The sequence below is a fragment of the Oncorhynchus gorbuscha genome, linkage group LG22 (genome assembly GCF_021184085.1).
Source record: "Oncorhynchus gorbuscha isolate QuinsamMale2020 ecotype Even-year linkage group LG22, OgorEven_v1.0, whole genome shotgun sequence".
NCBI classification, from domain to species: domain Eukaryota; kingdom Metazoa; phylum Chordata; class Actinopteri; order Salmoniformes; family Salmonidae; genus Oncorhynchus; species Oncorhynchus gorbuscha.
The window spans coordinates 18,433,408-18,453,182 of NC_060194.1; the positions used below are offsets into that span (position 1 = coordinate 18,433,408).

At 43.6% G+C, this 19,775-nt stretch overlaps 1 protein-coding gene across 5 annotated transcripts in view; it reads left to right on the forward strand.

Moving 5' to 3' along the window:
* LOC124009903 (nuclear receptor coactivator 2-like) overlaps positions 1 to 19,775 on the forward strand; it is a 61,159-nt gene that overhangs the window by 17,447 nt on the left and 23,937 nt on the right. For all 5 annotated transcript variants that reach the window (XM_046322149.1, XM_046322147.1, XM_046322148.1 and 2 more), the window contains exons 2-3: positions 10,481 to 10,591; positions 19,310 to 19,482. In XM_046322149.1, the coding sequence (XP_046178105.1) occupies positions 10,500 to 10,591; positions 19,310 to 19,482 (265 nt within the window). In that variant the 5' untranslated portion in view covers positions 10,481 to 10,499. The remainder of the gene's footprint in view (positions 1 to 10,480; positions 10,592 to 19,309; positions 19,483 to 19,775) is intronic.

The following is a 19,775-nucleotide window of genomic DNA, read 5'->3' on the forward strand; positions in this document are numbered from 1 at the left end:
TTATTATTATGTCAATCGCAATGTTATAGCTATTAATTTCAGATCCAAGAATAATGTAAGGGGGTTGGAAAAACAAAGGTGTCATTGTACGCTGATGATTCATGTTTTCTTTTAAATCCACAATTTAGATCCCTCCACAGCCTCATTGAGGATCTTTTCTAACCTTTCTGGATTACAACCAAATTATGATGAGTACTATATTACGTATTGGATCACAAAAAAATACAACTTTTAAACTACACGGTAATGTATCATTAAAGTGGTCTGATGGTGATGTGGACATACTCAATATTCATCTCCTGAAATAAATGACCGCACTACAATACATTTTAATAGAAAGTTAGTAAAAATAGATAAGATCTTGCTACTTTAGTAATATCTGAGTTTAGCTATTTGCTTATGGCCTTGCCTACACCTAGCGACCGGTTTTTAAAATATATAATTTATTTTTCATTATATTATTAGATTGTTATATCTTAAAGATTCAATTTTATTTGGAATGGCAAGCCAAATGAAATTAAATGGGCCCATTTTATCTAATCAATATGAATTTGGAGGAAAGAAATTGAATATTAACACATTAAACAGCTTCTATCTCAAGGCCATCAGACTGTTAAACAGCCACCACTAACATTGAGTGGCTGCTGCCAACACACTGCCATTGACACTGACCCAACTCCAGCCATTTTAATAATGGGAATTGATGGGAAATGATGTAAATATATCACTAGCCACTTTAACCAATGCTACCTTATATAATGTTACTTACCCTACATTATTCATCTCATATGCATACGTATATACTGTACTCTACATCATCGACTGCATCCTTATGTAATACATGTATCACTAGCCACTTTAACTATGCCACTTTGTTTACTTTGTCTACACACTCATCTCATATGTATATACTGTACTCTATACCATCTACTGTATGCTGCTCTGTACCATCACTCATTCATATATCCTTATGTACATATTCCTTATCCCCTTACACTGTGTATAAGACAGTAGTTTTGGAATTGTTAGTTAGATTACTTGTTGGTTATCACTGCATTGTCAGAACTAGAAGCACAAGCATTTCGCTACACTCGCATTAACATCTGCTAACCATGTGTATGTGACAAATACAATTTGATTTGATTTGAACCTCTCACTAAGAGTCAGTCATACAAAAGTTATACTTAAATCTGAACTGGTCCTCTAACAGATTAGTAAGAATGTCTCACCCCATGTTCAAGAATGGTCTTTTTTCCTTTATTCAGATTACAACCTCTCTCACTTTCATTTATTTGAAAATAACTTGTTTGTCAGCCCTGCATTAAAGACCAAAGTACACCAGTTTCATTTTAAGGAAGAAAAAAAAATGGATAGCTGTGCCATATAGATAGCAGAGATTTGTCAATGTACCAATTCCATGGAACATGGTTTATGAACTGATACGTAACACATCCCTGGATTGAAAATGTTTGCTTTTCAGTTTAAATTATTATACATTCTTGCAAAATAGAATGGAGGGGAAAAATGTGTACACACACACACACCCTTCCGTTCAAATGTTTGGGGTTACTTAGAAATGTCCTTGTTTTTGAAAGAAAATCACTTTTTGTCCATTTTTAAAATAACATAAAATTGATCAGAAATACAGTGTACACATTGTTAATGTTGTAAATGACTATTGTAGCTGGAAACTGCAGCTTCTTTATGGAATATCTACATAGGTGTACAGAGGCCCATTATCAGCAACCATCACTCCTGTGTTCCAATGGCACGTTGTGTTAGCTAATCCAAGCTTATCATATTAAAGGGCTAACTGATCATTAGAAAACCCTTTTGCAAGTATGTTAGCACAGCTGAAAACTGTTGTCCTGATTAAAGAAGCAATAAAACTGACCTTTAGACTAGTTGAGTATCTGGAGCATCAGCTTTTGTGGGTTTGATTACAAGCTCAAAATGGCCAGAAACAAAGACTCTTTCTTCTGAAACTCCTCAGTCTGTTCTTGTTCTGAGAAATTAAGGCTATTCTATGTGAGAAATTGCCAAGGAAGTGACGATCTGGTAAAACGCTGTCTACTACTCCCTTCACAAAACAGCGCAAACTTGCCCTAACCAGAATCTAAAGGGGAGTAGGAGGCCCCATTGTACAACTGCGCAAGAGGACAAGTACATTAGTGTCTAGATTGAGAAACAGACGCCTCACAAGTTCTCAATTGGCAGCTTCATTAAATAATACCTGCAAAACACAAGTCTCAACAGTGAAGAGGTGACTGCGGGATGCTGGCATTCTAGGGATAGCACTGCTGGGTGATTTGAAGTAAATCAGTAAATCAGTAAGCAGTAAATCGATCAATAATATAAACATTTTTGATCAATAATATAAATAATATAAACATTTTTGCTAAAAGTTTTTGCTAAAAGTATAATTCTTTAATTACAATCTGTAGAAACTGTGAGAATAAAGGTTCCGAACTTTTGTGAAACGGCACATTTTTATGTATGTAAAAGCCTAAGTATTGTCCATTACTTTACTCCAATTAGGGGAGGGGTGGTAGGGTTAGGAGAAAATAAATTTACAAACATATATGGGAGATTGCAAAAGATGCAGACAATAACATTTATGGAAGCTACACTCTATCTGCAGTATTAAAGCTGATCTACCCCCTAAATAAAAGCCAATAGTGTTCCTCAACTTTAGTCGACGGTGGAAATGGCTGAATGGTCCGCATTTTGACGTAATTAATAATGCTAATAATTGACTGCATTTATGTAGTGCCTTTCCAGATGCTCAAAGTGCTGTATAGGGGGTGGAATAACAATGTGTAGCACTCATTTGGGATGTGATTTGTATCTTCTGACTGTATAGAGCTGCCACCTTGTAATGGAATGAGGATGTAGGTTAGGCTCTGTCAATGCATTTTTTTCCAAGCAGCCAGACAAACAGTTGTGTATTTGCTCTTGAAACATGTCGCCCCATATCAAGGGGTCATGGTGACCCTCCAATGCAGGCTGTCATTTGGGATGCGACCCATTGCAATCTATTCCCTATGTAGTGCCATAGGGCGCTGTTCAAAGTAGTGGGTGCTGTTTGGGACGCTACCTCTTTTTACTGATACCTCTTTTTACTGATACTGCTTTCACACAGGATTTACAGGATTTTGCCAGATTTTTAAAACAATTTTTTTTAAACCACATTCTCACCTGCATATGCCTTATATTAATACCAACAAAAATAATTATTCATTTGTTTATGCTAGTCCTAAGACTAATACAATATATTTTCAAAACAATAGACTGGTTTATTTTGAGTTTAATTATGTTATGTCCAAATGAATTAAATCAATAGTTCATTATTTTTTTCATTTAACTTCTTGCATCGAGCGTAATCATCGTAATCATAGCCTCAAGCTCATTACCATAACGCAACGTTAGCTATTCATGAAAATCGCAAATGAAATTAAATAAATATATTCACTCAGAAGCTTAGCCTTTTGTTAACAACACTGTCATCTCAGATTTTCATGCTTTTCAACCATAGCTACACAAGCATTTGTGTAAGAGTATTGATAGCTAGCATAGCATTAAGCATTAAGCCTAGCATTCAGCAGGCAACATTTTCACAAAAACAAGAAAAGCATTCAAATAAAATCATGTGGCACTCACAGATAATATCTTTGCAGTTTGAGTGTTTTCTTTCCAAAGCTGTCAATTCTATGCATAGTCGAGCATCTTTTCGTGACAAAATATCATTTTTTTTTATCCCAAAATTAAAAGAACGAAGAAGTTACCCTCTTGAAACTAGGGGGCACTAATTTTCATTTTTGGAAAAATAACGTTCCCAAAGTAAACGGGCTATTTTGTCAGGACAAGATGCTAGAACATGCATATAATTGACAGCTTAGGATAGAAAACGCTCTAAAGTTTCCAAACTGTAAAAATATTGTCTGTGTGTATAACAGAACTGATATTGATGTCAAGCGGGTAGACTATTATGCAGTTCTTCTGCGTGATATCAAAAAAAAAGCTGTGTTAGAAAAGATTACCTACACAAGCTGACCAACTCAATGGACAGAAGCATGCCACATGGCAGACCAATCCAACTAATCTCTCGGCATGTCCAGCCCATTCATTATCTCAGACAATCATCGCTAGCGGGAAGGTTGCTGGCTTTTTCTGTGGCTAAACTAAGCTTGTAATTTTAACAATTTTATTTGTATTTACAGATGGCATACACATTTGTTATTAAGCCGCATGAAAGTTCACATGTTCCAGAAGGCATTTCTGCCCAAAAACATTTATGTTCAAATGGTTCTCCTGTGAAGTAATGAAGCAATAAATGAGCAATAAATGAGTAATAAATGAGCCAACTAAACAATATGTTCACGAGCAGCACTCAACTTAGCTAACATTTCCACAGCCTAGTTGTAGCCTTACCAATATCCAAACGGAGATTCAGCGAAAACAAATATTTTAAAATGTTTTTATTGAGACGAGTCCCCACGCTTGTCTCAAAGCAGTGCGAAGGCACTGTCCCAATCAAAACAGTGCTGAAATGATCGTCTAGTTGACCACAAGCGGGTGGACTATTGCTTAAAATGTATTACAATCATTTGGTGACTTTGGTAGTTTCATTAAGCAACAATTTGATGCATGCCTTCAGTTGCATTAGCCTACTTTATTCCAATATTTTCATCATTCAGTGATATTTATTCCGACATTAATTATTTATGGATCTATCCAGTTGTGGGTAAGGGAACAGAGCCCACCATTAAGCAGGCAATGTGAAGAGATGGGAGAAATTACATGCCTCGCAAAGTTTAGAACTGGCAGGAGGACGGTTAACCGGCACTGCCTAGCAATCATCAAGTGTTTTTAAGAGCGTAGTGCGTGCCAGTGCCGCCTCCAGCATTACAACTACATTTCATACTAAGCCTTATGGAGAACTTTACTGAAATCATTACTAGGTCGTTAGGCGTAAATACCCGTTTTGACTTGATACTGACAATACCTTTCAGATATAAGGAAAAGGTGTAAAAAAAATATATCAAAATAATTGCCGATTTTTAATTATTATTTTTTTATGGTGAAGTTGGCGGAAAAGCGACTTTAGTATTTAAAAAAATGTATGACTCAAGTTTGACCATGCCTCTGTGGTATTGTATTACCACTACCTTCAGTCTCATCTGTCTCTTCATCATGGTTAGTTAATTTGACTGAAATCCCAAATGCATTGCCAGTCAGTCCACACACTATATATTTTTAGGACAGCTCAACTATGGTGGCTGAAGAGGAACATGCAACAATTATTGGAACACAAAACAATTAATGACAGGGGCTGTATCCCAAATGTATAAATTTGGTATTGCATTGTCCCAAACACCTGCTCTGACTGTGTACTCCGTGTCATGGTGCTTGTGGAATTGTATGCTTGAACTTGATGTACTACTGCCCCTAAATTAGTTTAAAACTCAGGCACAAAACTTTCTTCAGGAGAATTGTGTTGTGCTGATTGTATGCTTACATTTGTTGGCCAGGTCTTCCTTGCAAAAGAGACTTCCTCAATTGTCTTTTCCTGGTTAAATAATGAATAAAAATAAACATTGATGGAAAGTGGTACAGACATCTCTTTGGGTTGTGGCAAAGGTCTTCAATGTTCTTTAATGCATACAGTACAGCGTTTAGGTATGTACATACCCGATCGGTTGAAGCTTTACAGTAAAAATGCCTTGTTATTAGGAGCAAGGAAATATGTTTCCCTGCATGCATGGTTTAACATGGACATTAATTGACATAATCACAACTAGGGCTGTTGCGGTGACTGTATTACCGCCACACCAGTAGTCATGACTGCAGTAAAATTCCACGTGAATCGTTGAGTCCCTGTTATCTCCTTTTATGCACTCTGGACCTACTTTGGTAGTACCCAACTTGCTAATAACCATCAGTTCCTAATGGTTGGTACTCAGGGCTGTATTGTCGCTCTAACCATTCTGACATAAATGCAATCGATAATTTCATCAAACACTTATCAAAACACTAGGCCTATCGTACTTTTAAAACTCACCGTACTGTGATGATCACTTTGAAGAAGCAGGTTGAAACAGTAAAACATGGTTGTGGTGGATGTTGTTTTTAAAGCCTAACACAATGAAATGGGCAGAGGTTTCTATGGTGATGATTAATTCAAAACACTCATGCATATTAGAGCAAAGGCTTATGAATTAAAATGATTGTGCCATTATACAATAGATAGCCTACTGCATATTACGCATGGCAGAAAAACATGAAACCAAACTGATTTAAGATGTCTTTGGTACTTTTATTGGTCTGGCCTTTGAGTGTGGACTGTATTATTATGTGTACTGAATGGACCGGTTACATTAAGCTACGCTCCAACATTTCTATCCATGAGTCTGGGAGAGAACGTATAGCCCTAGGCGATGCTGTTGGTTCATTGATTGTGCAGGGTGCCTTACAGTTCCACTACAATTAGTGAATTTGATTTGAATAGCGTACTAAGAGTGGATTAAAAAATATATATATTTTTATAATTAATTGGGTGACGTTACCTTTGTTTGCCCTACAGAAAATCTCACCACCATGCGTCTCCATCTTCTCTCTCCGTTATCCCTTTCTCGAGCACGCAGATGGACTGTCAACATTTTAGTGAAATATGCTCTGTTGCGAAAACATGTTCCTGACCAGATTTCACTTGATTTTCCAAATGAAGCACCGTGTAGCTGCAGGAACAAGGTTGGAGAGCCCATGGCATACAGAGTTTGGGCGGAATATCTCCTGCTTCGCTGTCAAACCGAAGTAGCCAACAAAACAGACAAGCTGGAAAGTGCACCGCCTCCATTCGCTTTTCGAGTGCATACTCTTTCATTCCCCTGCCCGTGTTCCTACCCATTTGATAATGGACCATTTCAAAATCGAAACTAGTTTTTCATATTAGTAAAGACAAGATTATTCTCAGTTTAGTCTGATTGGTGAAAGTATGATTACTTGATGAGAGAATAGCGTGTGCAGCCTGAGGCAAGGAACAGACCACAAGCTATTAATTTTTTTGTTGCTGCTTTCTCAAATCATCAATATCCTATAGTCGCATCATGCAGCCCATTATTTTTTGATTTATAACACATTCAAATGTTTGTATATCACAAAAGTTGCCAAATAACTCTAAATCTAGCCTATAGGACCTGTTTCAAATGATCACCTTTACCTCATCATAGCCACTTTATATTGCTACTCACTCCATAACAGAAAAATATATTTTCTGTAGTATTCAGTTAAGTTCTGTTACATGACAATAACTGGCTGACACAATTTCATGACCGCCACAGCCCTAATCACAGCGTCTCAAGATGCTTTTCTGATCGGTTTCATTTCTTGAGAGCTTTGATACCACCCCCTCTCTAATTTAACTGAGCAAGTGAGAAACCCTAACAATTAATTGCCTGTATAAATTTGGTAAGCATGCATAAATGAGAGAAGTAGACTGAGACTTCTCCTCTTCCTCCCTGCTGCTGCCGATTCCTCCCCCCCCTGTCCTCCTCCTCCTGATCTAATAGTGCCAGTGTAGTCTCCAGCAGGGATCTATGGGCTGATTATTCATTTAGATGAGCAGGGAGATTTGCCCCAGCTGGCGCTCTATCTGCTCAGTGGCAGGTCCAGGCTGTGTGTTATGTAATGGTCAGGTGATGTGCTGGCCTGCCTGGGCTCTTAGTACACGTCTGCTATTCCACCAGCAGCTTAGATCAGCTCAACGCTAGGCTAGCTGACACGCCCTAGAGACGCGCTAGGCTAGCTGACACGCCCTAGAGACGCGCTAGGCTAGCTGACACGCCCTAGAGACGCGCTAGGCTAGCTGACACGCCCTAGAGACGCGCTAGGCTAGCTGACGCCCTAGAGACGCTAGGCTGACACGCCCTAGAGACGCGCTAGGCTAGCTGACACGCCCTAGAGACGCGCTAGGCTAGCTGACACGCCCTAGAGACGCGCTAGGCTAGCTGACACGCCCTAGAGACGCGCTAGGCTAGCTGACACGCCCTAGAGACGCGCTAGGCTAGCTGACACGCCCTAGAGACGCGCTAGGCTAGCTGACACGCCCTAGAGACGCGCTAGGCTAGCTGACACGCCCTAGAGACGCGCTAGGCTAGCTGACACGCCCTAGAGACGCGCTAGGCTAGCTGACACGCCCTAGAGACGCGCTAGGCTAGCTGACACGCCCTAGAGACGCGCTAGGCTAGCTGTATATGTAATGAGACCTTGACTAATACTACGGTTTATTTTGGATGTGTGTTCATTCATTTTTTTATTGCATTGTTTTTTTTTAGGATACAAGTGAATTAGATGCAGATCACTGCAGATGTGTATTTTCATGAGTCATGATGAAACAGCTCTATAAGGAAATTGTGTTAGTCAGAGATCTGTAATTCTTATTTGGGGAAAAGTGGTGTGATGTTTGAATGAGGCCAGCAGTCTGTCCATGCAGGTCAGTTGTGATCATCCTCTCTGTGTTTGAGTTCACCGCCCCTTGTTGTTGACAGATCTTACTATTGAAGCATCGATCAATGCAGGAGCTGAATGTCAGCCTAGTATCTGTCCGTGCAAACCGGGCAGGGTAAGGAAGTAGCTCTGTTTGGACTACAAAGGGGCTGTGTCCCAAACGGAACCCTATTCGCTTTACAATGTACTACTTTGGCCATAACCAGTCCTATGGGCATGGGTCAAAAGCAGTGCACTATGAAGGGAATAGGGTGCCATTTCCAGTGTCGTTCGGTCTGGCCTGTGTATACACCCTTTAAGAGGCCCTGTTACTTCTGTAATTGACAAACCAATAGCATTGACTGGTGAAGAGTCTTGGACAGACTAGTGGGGGGTACTCTCGCCTCTAACTGCAAACAGAGCAGAAACACAAGGCAGCCAAACACTCTCGGTCTTCCTCCCTCAGAAGCCCATGCAGTTACACAGCCATACAAATTGCCTTATGAGGTTACGTGGCTGGCTGGAAGGACATGTACTAGATACAGTGCCTTGCAAAAGTATTCATCCCCGTTGGTGTTTTTCTTCCTATTTTGTAACATTACAACCTGTAATTTAAATAGATTTTTATTTGGATTTCATGTAATGGACATACACAAAATAGTAAAATGGTGAAGTGAATTAAAAAATGTACTTGTTTCTAAAAAAATAAAAAACAAGTGGTACTTGCATAAGATCTGGTGCACATAATTAGTTAGAATCTACACAGGTGGACTTAAATAAAGTGTCACATGATCTCTCTGTGTGTGTGTGTGTATATCTTTCTGTTCTTAAAAGCCCCAGAGTCTGCAACACCTTTAAGCAAGTGGCACCGCCAAGCAAGCGACACCATGATGACCAAGGAGTGCTCCAACTAGGTCAGGGACAAAGTTGTGGAGAAGTACAGATTTGGATCATAAAAAAATATCCGAAATTTTGAACATCCCAGTGCGCACCATTTTTAAAAAATTGAAAGAATATGGCACCACAACAAACCTGCCAAGAGAGGGCCGCCCACCAAAACTCACAAACCAGGCAAGGAGGGCATTAATCAGAGGCAACAAAGAGACCAAAGATAACTCTGAAGGAGCTGCAAAACTCCAGTGGAGATTGGCGTATCTGTCCATAGGACCACTTTAAGTCGTACACTCCACAGAGCTGGGCTTTACAGATGAGTGGCCAGAAAAAAGCCATTGCTTAAAGAAAAAAATAAGCAAGCACGTTTGGTGTTCGCCTAAAGGGATGTGAGAGGCTCCCCAAACATATGGAAGAAGGTACTCTGGTCAGATGAGACTAAAATGTATATATTTTTTCCATCAAGGAAAACGCTATGTCTGGCGCTAACCCAACACCTAACCCAGAGAACACCATCCCCACAGTGAAGCATGGTGGTGGCAGCATAATTCTCTGGGGACTTGCAGGTGTAATTGCGGCAAAAGGTGTCTCTACAAAGTATTGACTTTGGGGGTTGAATAGTTATGCACGCTCAAGTTGTCTGTTTTTTGTTGTTGTCTTATTTCTTGTTTGTTTCACGAGAAAATATTTGGTAGGCATGTTGAGAAAATAAGTGGTAGGCATGTGGTGTAAATCAAATGACACAAACCCCCACAAAAATCAATTTTAATTCCAGGTTGTAAGGCAACAACATAAGAAAAATGCCAAGGGGGGTGAATATTTTCGCAGGCACTCTAGGTGAGAGACAGTCAAGATTAGCACCCATCTCAGTCGCTCTTGTTGGCAAAGACTTTCCCTACAATTTCTCATTGTCCTAAAACGAGTCTTGTTTCATACATAATTTAAGACCATCGAATTACTTGCAGGAGCTAAGGGTAGAAAATGTACTCCTGAAATAAAGGTAGATACCTGTACACTGTTGAATACTCCAGTGGTTTGTTGTGTTTCGATCTGAAAATCTTCATCAGGCTTGAGCTTTAATGGCGTCTTCTTTCTCTCCCTGAAGTTGGTGATATTTGCTGAAGATGAGTAGTGCAGGGGAGAACACCCCCGACCCTGCTGCCAGGGGAGAGTCCCTGAAGCGAAAAGAATGTGGCTCAGACCTCCTGGGGCCCAGGTAAGATCAGCTGTTAAATATACACAATATAAGTATGTGGCCCAAATTGCACCCTTTTCCATCTATAGTCTTTTAAGGGCCCTGTTCAAAATAAAGTGCACTTTTCAACATACGCGCGCACGCACGCGTCTCAACGTGCGCGCGCACGCGTCTCAACATACATGCGCACGCACGCACGCGTCTCAACGTGCGCGCGCACGCGTCTCAACATGCATGCGCACGCACGTGCGCGTCTCAACATACATACGTGCGCGTCTCAACATACATACATCCATGCGTGAGCATGCGCGCATGTATGTATGTTGAGATGCGCGCGCATGTATGTATGTTGAGACGCACGCGCATGTATGTATGTTGAGACGCGCTCGCATGTATGTATGTTGAGACGCGCGCGCATGTATGTATGTTGAGATGCACGCGCATGTATGTATGTTGAGACGCGCGCGCATGTATGTATGTTGAGACGCGCGCGCATGTATGTATGTTGAGACGCGCGCGCATGTATGTATGTTGAGACGCGTGCGCATGTATGTATGTTGAGACGCGCGCGCATGCATGTATGTATGTTGAGACGCGCATGCATGCATGTATGTTGAGACGCGCGCGCATGTATGCATGTATGTTGAGACGCGCGCATGTATGTATGTATGTTGAGACGCGCGCATGTATGTATGTATGTATGTATGTTGAGACGCGTGCGCATGTATGTATGTTGAGACGCGCGCGCATGCATGTATGTATGTTGAGACGCGCGCATGTATGTATGTATGTATGTTGAGACGCGCGCATGTATGTATGTATGTATGTATGTATGTATGTATGTATGTATGTATGTATGTATGTTGAGACGCGTGCGCATGTATGTATGTTGAGACGCGCGCGCATGCATGTATGTATGTTGAGACGCGCGCGCATGCATGCATGTATGTTGAGACGCGCGCGCATGTATGCATGTATGTTGAGACGCGCGCATGTATGTATGTATGTATGTTGAGACGCGCGCATGTATGTATGTATGTATGTATGTATGTATGTATGTATGTATGTATGTATGTTGAGACGCGCGCGCATGTATGTATGTTGAGACGCGCGAGTCTCAACATACATACATACATACATACATACATGCACGCACGCGCGTGTCTCAACATACATACATGCGCACGCACGCACGCGTCTCAACATACATACATACGCACGCGTCTCAACATACATACTCACGCGTCTCAACATACATACATACATACATACATACATACATACATACATACATACATACATACATACATACATACATACATACATACATACATACATACATACATACATACATATGCAGGCGTCTCAACATACATACATGCTCACGCACGCGTCTCAACATACATACATACGCAGGCATCTCAACATACATACATACGCAGGCGTCTCAACATACATACATACGCGTCTCAACATACATACGTGCGCGTCTCATCATACATATGCGCGCGTCTCATCATACATACATGCTCACGCACGCGTCTACATACATGCGCAGGCGTCTCAACATACATACATGCGCAGGCGTCTCAACATACATACATGCGCACGCACGCGCGCGTCTCAACATACATACATGCGCACGCACGCGTCTCAACAAACATACATACGCACGCGTCTCAACATACATACTCACGCGTCTCAACATACATACATACATACATATGCAGGCGTCTCAACATACATACATACATACATACATACATACATACATACATACATACATACATACATACATACATACATACATACATACATACATACATACATACATACATACATACATACATACATACATACATACATACATACATACATACATACACACGCACGCACGCGTCTCTACATACATACGCACGCACGCACGCGTCTCTACATACATACACACGCACGCACGCGTCTCTACATACATACACACGCACGCACGCGTCTCTACATACATACACACGCACGCACGCGTCTCTACATACATACACACGCACGCACGCGTCTCTACATACATACACACGCACGCACGCACGCGTCTCTACATACATACGCAAGCACGCACGCGTCTCTACATACATACGCACGCACGCACGCACGCGTCTCTACATACATACGCACGCACGCACGCGTCTCTACATACATACGCACGCGTCTCTACATACATACGCACGCACGCACGCACGCGTCTCTACATACATACGCACGCACGCACGCACGCACGCGTCTCTACATACATACGCACGCACGCACGCGTCTCTACATACATACGCACGCACGCACGCGTCTCTACATACATACGCACGCACGCACGCGTCTCTACATACATACGCACGCACGCGTCTCTACATACATACACACGCACGCACGCACGCGTCTCTACATACATACGCACGCACGCACGCGTCTCTACATACATACGCACGCACGCACGCGTCTCTACATACATACACACGCACGCACGCACGCACGCGTCTCTACATACATACACACGCACGCACGCACGCACGCGTCTCTACATACATACGCACGCACGCACGCGTCTCTACATACATACGCACGCACGCACGCGTCTCTACATACATACACACGCACGCGTCTCTACATACATACACACGCACGCGTCTCTACATACATACACACGCACGCGTCTCTACATACATACACACGCACGCGTCTCTACATACATACACACGCACGCGTCTCTACATACATACACACGCACGCGTCTCTACATACATACACACGCACGCGTCTCAACATACATACATTCGCACGCGTCTCAACATACATACGCGTCTTAACATACATACATTCGCACGTGTCTCAACATACATACGCGTCTCAACATACATACGCACGCGTCTCATCATACATACGCGTCTCAACATACATACATTCACACGCGTCTCAACATACGCACGCGTCTCATCATACATACGCACGCGTCTCATCATACATACGCACGCGTCTCATCATACATACGCACGCGTCTCATACATACGCACGCGTCTCATACATACGCACGCGTCTCATCATACATACATACGCGTCTCAACATACATACATTCGCACGCGTCTCAACATACATACGCGTCTCAACATACATACGCACGCGTCTCAACATACATACGCACGCGTCTCAACATACATACATACACGTCTCAACATACATACATTCGCACGCGTCTCAACATGCATACGCATCTCAACATACATACGCACGCGTCTCATCATACATACGCGTCTCAACATACATACATTCACACGCGTCTCAACATACATACATTCACACGCGTCTCAACATACGCACGCGTCTCATCATACATACGCACGCGTCTCATCATACATACGCACGCGTCTCATACATACGCACGCGTCTCATCATACATACATTCGCACGCGTCTCAACATACATACGCGTCTCAACATACATACGCGCGCGTCTCAACATACATACATACGCGTCTCAACATACATACATTCGCACGCGTCTCAACATACATACGCGTCTCAACATACATAGGCACGCGCGCGTGCATCTCAACATACGCGCGTGTCTCAACATACATACATACATACATACATACATACATACATACATACATACATACATACATACATACATACATACATACATACATACATACATACATACATACATACGCGTCTTAACATACATACATACGCACGTGTCTCAACATAAATACGCGTCTCAACATACATACATACGCACGCGTCTCAACATACATACGCGTCTCAACATACATAGGCACGCGCGCGTGCATCTCAACATACGCGCGTGTCTCAACATACATACATACATACATACATACATACATACATACATACATACATACATACATACATACATACATACATACATACATACGCGTCTCAACATACATACATACGCGTCTCAACATACATACATACGCGTCTCAACATACATACATACGCGCGCGTCTCAACATACATACATACATACGCGTCTCAACATACATACATACGCGTCTCAACATACATACGCGTCTCAACATACATACATACATACATACGCGCGTCTCAACATACATACATACGCGTCTCAACATACATACGCGCGCGTCTCAACATACATACATACGCGCGCGTCTCAACATACATACATACGCGCGCGTCTCAACATACATACATACGCGCGCGTCTCAACATACATACATACGCGCGCGTCTCAACATGCATACATACGCGCGCGTCTCAACATGCATACATACGCGCGCGTCTCAACATGCATACATACGCGCGCGTCTCAACATGCATACATACGCGCGCGTCTCAACATGCATGCATACGCGCGCGTCTCAACATGCATGCATACGCGCGTCGTCTCAACATGCATGCATACGCGCGCGTCTCAACATGCATGCATACGCGCGTCTCAACATGCATGCATACGCGCGCGTCTCAACATGCATGCATACGCGCGCGCGCGCGCGTCTCAACATGCATGCATACGCGCGCGTCTCAACATGCATGCATACGCGCAACATACATGCATACGTCTCAACATGCATGCATACGCGCGCGTCTCAACATACATGCATACGCGCGCGTCTCAACATACATGCATACGCGCGCGTCTCAACATACATGCATACGCGCGCGTCTCAACATACATGCATACGCGCGCGTCTCAACATACATGCATACGCGCGCGTCTCAACATACATGCATACGCGCGCGTCTCAACATACATGCATACGCGCGTCTCAACATACATGCATACGCGCGCGTCTCAACATACATGCATACGCGCGCGTCTCAACATACATGCATACGCGCGTCTCAACATACATGCATACATCTCAACATACATGCATACGCGCGTCATACATGCATACATAACATACATGCATACGCGCGCGTCTCAACATACATGCATACGCGCGCGTCTCAACATACATGCATACGCGCGCGTCTCAACATACATGCATACGCGCGCTCAACATACATGCATACGCGCGTCAACATACATGCATACGCGCGCGTCTCAACATACATGCATACGCGCGCGTCTCAACATACATGCATACGCGCGCGTCTCAACATACATGCATACGCGCGCGTCTCAACATACATGCATACGCGCGCGTCTCAACATACATGCATACGCACGCGTCTCAACATACATGCATACGCACGTGTCTCAACATACATACATACGCACGTGTCTCAACTCAACATACATGCATACGCGTCTCAACATACATACATACGCACGCGTCTCAACATACATGCAACATACATACATACGCACGCGTCTCAACATACATACGCGTCTCAACATACATACATACGCACGCGTCTCAACATACATACATACGCGCGCGTCTCAACATACATGCATACGCGCGCGTCTCAACATACATGCATACGCGCGCGTCTCAACATACATGCATACGCGCGCGTCTCAACATACATGCATACGCGCGTCTCAACATACATGCATACGCGCGCGTCTCAACATACATGCATACGCGCGTCTCAACATACATGCATACGCGCGTCTCAACATACATCTCAACATACATGCATACGCGCGCGTCTCAACATACATGCATACGCGCGCGTCTCAACATACATGCATACGCGCGCGTCTCAACATACATGCATACGCGCGTCTCAACATACATACATACGCGCGCGTCTCAACATACATGCATACATACGCGCGCGTCTCAACATACATGCATACGCGCGTCTCAACATACATGCATACGCGCGCGTCTCAACATACATGCATACGCGCGCGCCTCAACATACATGCAACATACGCGCGCGCGTCTCAACATACATGCATACGCGCGCATCTCAACATACATGCATACGCGCGCGTCTCAACATACATGCATACGCGCGTCTCATACATGCATGCATCAACATACATGCATACGCGCGTCTCAACATACATGCATACGCGCGTCTCAACATACATGCATACTCAACATACATGCATACGCGTCTCAACATACATGCATACGCGCGCTCTCAACATACATGCATACGCGCGTCTCAACATACATGCATACGCGCATAACATGCATGCATACGCGCGTCTCAACATACATGCATACGCGCGCGTCTCAACATACATGCATACGCGCGTCTCAACATACATGCATACGCGCGCGTCTCAACATACATGCATACGCGCGCGTCTCAACATACATGCATACGCGCGCGTCTCAACATACATGCATACGCGCGTCTCAACATACATGCATACGCGCGCGTCTCAACATACATGCATACGCGCGCGTCTCAACATACATGCATACGCGCGCGTCTCAACATACATGCATACGCGCGTCTCAACATACATGCATACGCGCGTCTCAACATGCATGCATACGCGCGCGCGTCTCAACATGCATGCATACGCGCGCGTCTCAACATGCATGCATACGCGCGCGTCTCAACATGCATGCATACGCGCGCGTCTCAACATGCATGCATACGCGCGCAACATGCATGCATACGCGCGCGTCTCAACATGCATGCATACGCGCGCGTCTCAACATACATGCATACGCGCGCGTCTCAACATACATGCATGCATACGCATGCATACGCGCGCGTCTCAACATACATGCATACGCGCGCGTCAACATACATGCATACGCGCGCGTCTCAACATACATGCATACGCGCGCGTCTCAACATACATGCATACGCGCGTCTCAACATACATGCATACGCGCGTCTCAACATACATGCATACGCGCGTCTCAACATACATGCATACGCGCGCGCATACGCGCGTCTCAACATACATGCATACGCGCATGCATACGCGTCAACATACATGCATACGCGCGCTCAACATACATGCATACGCGCGTCTCAACATACATGCATACGCGCGCGTCTCAACATACATGCATACGCGCGCGTCTCAACATACATGCATACGCGCGCGTCTCAACATACATGCATACGCGCGCGCGCGCCTCAACATACATGCATACGCGCGCGCGCGCCTCAACATGCATCAACATGCATACGCGCGCGCGCGTCTCAACATGCATACGCACGCGCGCGTCTCACATACACATATTTTCATCTGTCACATGTCCTTTGCATGAAATGTATTTATAAAAATCTACTAAGCTTTATACAACTGCAGCCCAAAAATGACAGGGTAGCCTACTCTGCTGACACTGACAAATAAATACAAATAACATCGTCTGATCCATATAATCAGTCTCCGAAAAGTGGAGACTCAAATACAGTACAAAGTCCATCTAACCTGGAGGAGGAAATTATTTTCTAAAACGTGGCACTGGCCCAATGTATGGCCAATGTTCTCCACTGGCCCAATGTATGGCCAATGTTCTCCACTGGCCCAATGTATGGCCAATGTTCTCCACTGGCCCAATGTATGGCCACTGTTCTCCACTGGCCCAATGTATGGCCAATGTTCTCCACTGGCCCAATGTATGGCCAATGTTCTCCACTGGCCCAATGTATGGCCAATGTTCTCCACTGGCCCAATGTATGGCCAATGTTCTCCACTGGCCCAATGTATGGCCAATGTTCTCCACTGGCCCAATGTATGGCCAATGTTCTCCACTGGCCCAATGTATGGCCAATGTTCTCCACTGGCCCAATGTATGGCCAATGTTCTCCACTGGCCCAATGTATGGCCAATGTTCTCCACTGGCCCAATGTATGGCCAAATAGATGGTTACTTTTCACTCAATTAAGAATGTTGGTAACTAGACAGATGATTATTTTCATTACATTACTAACCATTTGTATCCCTACTTTTTAATATTGCCATATACCTTGCTGGTTCTCTGCTTTTCATTGGAAGTCGCAACTCAACAATCATCTATTTGGTATTTGCCTCCCACTCTGCCCAAATTGCTAGCCCTTCCGACTGTAGACTGAGTTTAAAAAAAAGAAGCTAACGATCCTCTGTGGACAAATCATGCTTTCTGGTGCAGTAACCTATTTTGCATGATTTTATATATTAATTTATAGACCGGGGTAAGCTAATTACGCTATATCATTTTGGCAATTTTTATTCAAAGCTTAGCTTCCCCAAGCCTTATGGATGTGCCACCTATATTCTACTATCGTCAAATTGCTCATTGGAATTCTGTAAGCATGACGCTCGCCTTTGCATCCGAGTTGCATGTTCAGTTAAGATGAATTATCCTGAACTAAATGTGATTTCTGAGAACCGTGAGTGGACGCCTTAATCAGGTTATGCAACCAATGCCTATGGGTCTGGTAAATCTCTGAAATGTCCGGTTTATTCAAATGCTGCCGGTCAAATGTCCAGCGCCACATTTTCCTAAAGGAAACCCTGTTACAGATCACTCTCAGATGAACTGCTCTAGAAGGTCATTCAGCAGTCAGGTCATACGCTGGTCATATGGTCTGTGTTTCAAATAGCACCCTATATAGTGCACTACTTTTGGCCAGAGCCTGTCCATTCATACACTGGTCAAGCAATTGCAGAATACAGTGACGTTTGTGTTGGGGGGTGGGCCGTCGGCTAATCTTAAGGACGTGTATTGGCTATCTATGTAGCTTGCTGAAGCTTTGATCGAAAGACGCCACATGTATTGCTGTTGAAAGCGTTTTTCCTAATCCGTGTGCCCTCCCTGCCTCGTCATCTTACCTGTACCTCTGTCCCCACAGCCCCAAGCGGAGCACGGAAAAACCGAACCGGGAGCATGAAAACAAATACATTGAAGAACTGGCTGAGTTGATCTTTGCAAACATCAACGACATTGACAACTTCAATGTCAAGCCGGACAAATGTGCAATCTTGAAAGAAACTGTGAAGCAGATTCGTCAAATAAAAGAGCAGGGTAAGGTTTTATTTTCTGCTACTGAGTGACTTGCCCTTCATTGTAAGCACACACATTCCTATATGATACAATGACCCACGTTCTTCATAGCACTGTCCTTTACTGTATTTTCTGTGTGTGTATTTTAGTTAGCTGAGAGATGCGTTGTGGGTTCCTGATGACTCAGTGAGATGTGTGTCTGTGCTTGGAAGGCGTCTGGGGGAGAGATGTGCTGAAAGGGCAGGATGCCTGTTTGTGTGTGTGTGTGTGTTGGTGTGTGTGTGTGTGCCTACCTACTTTTTTGCTGCCTGGAA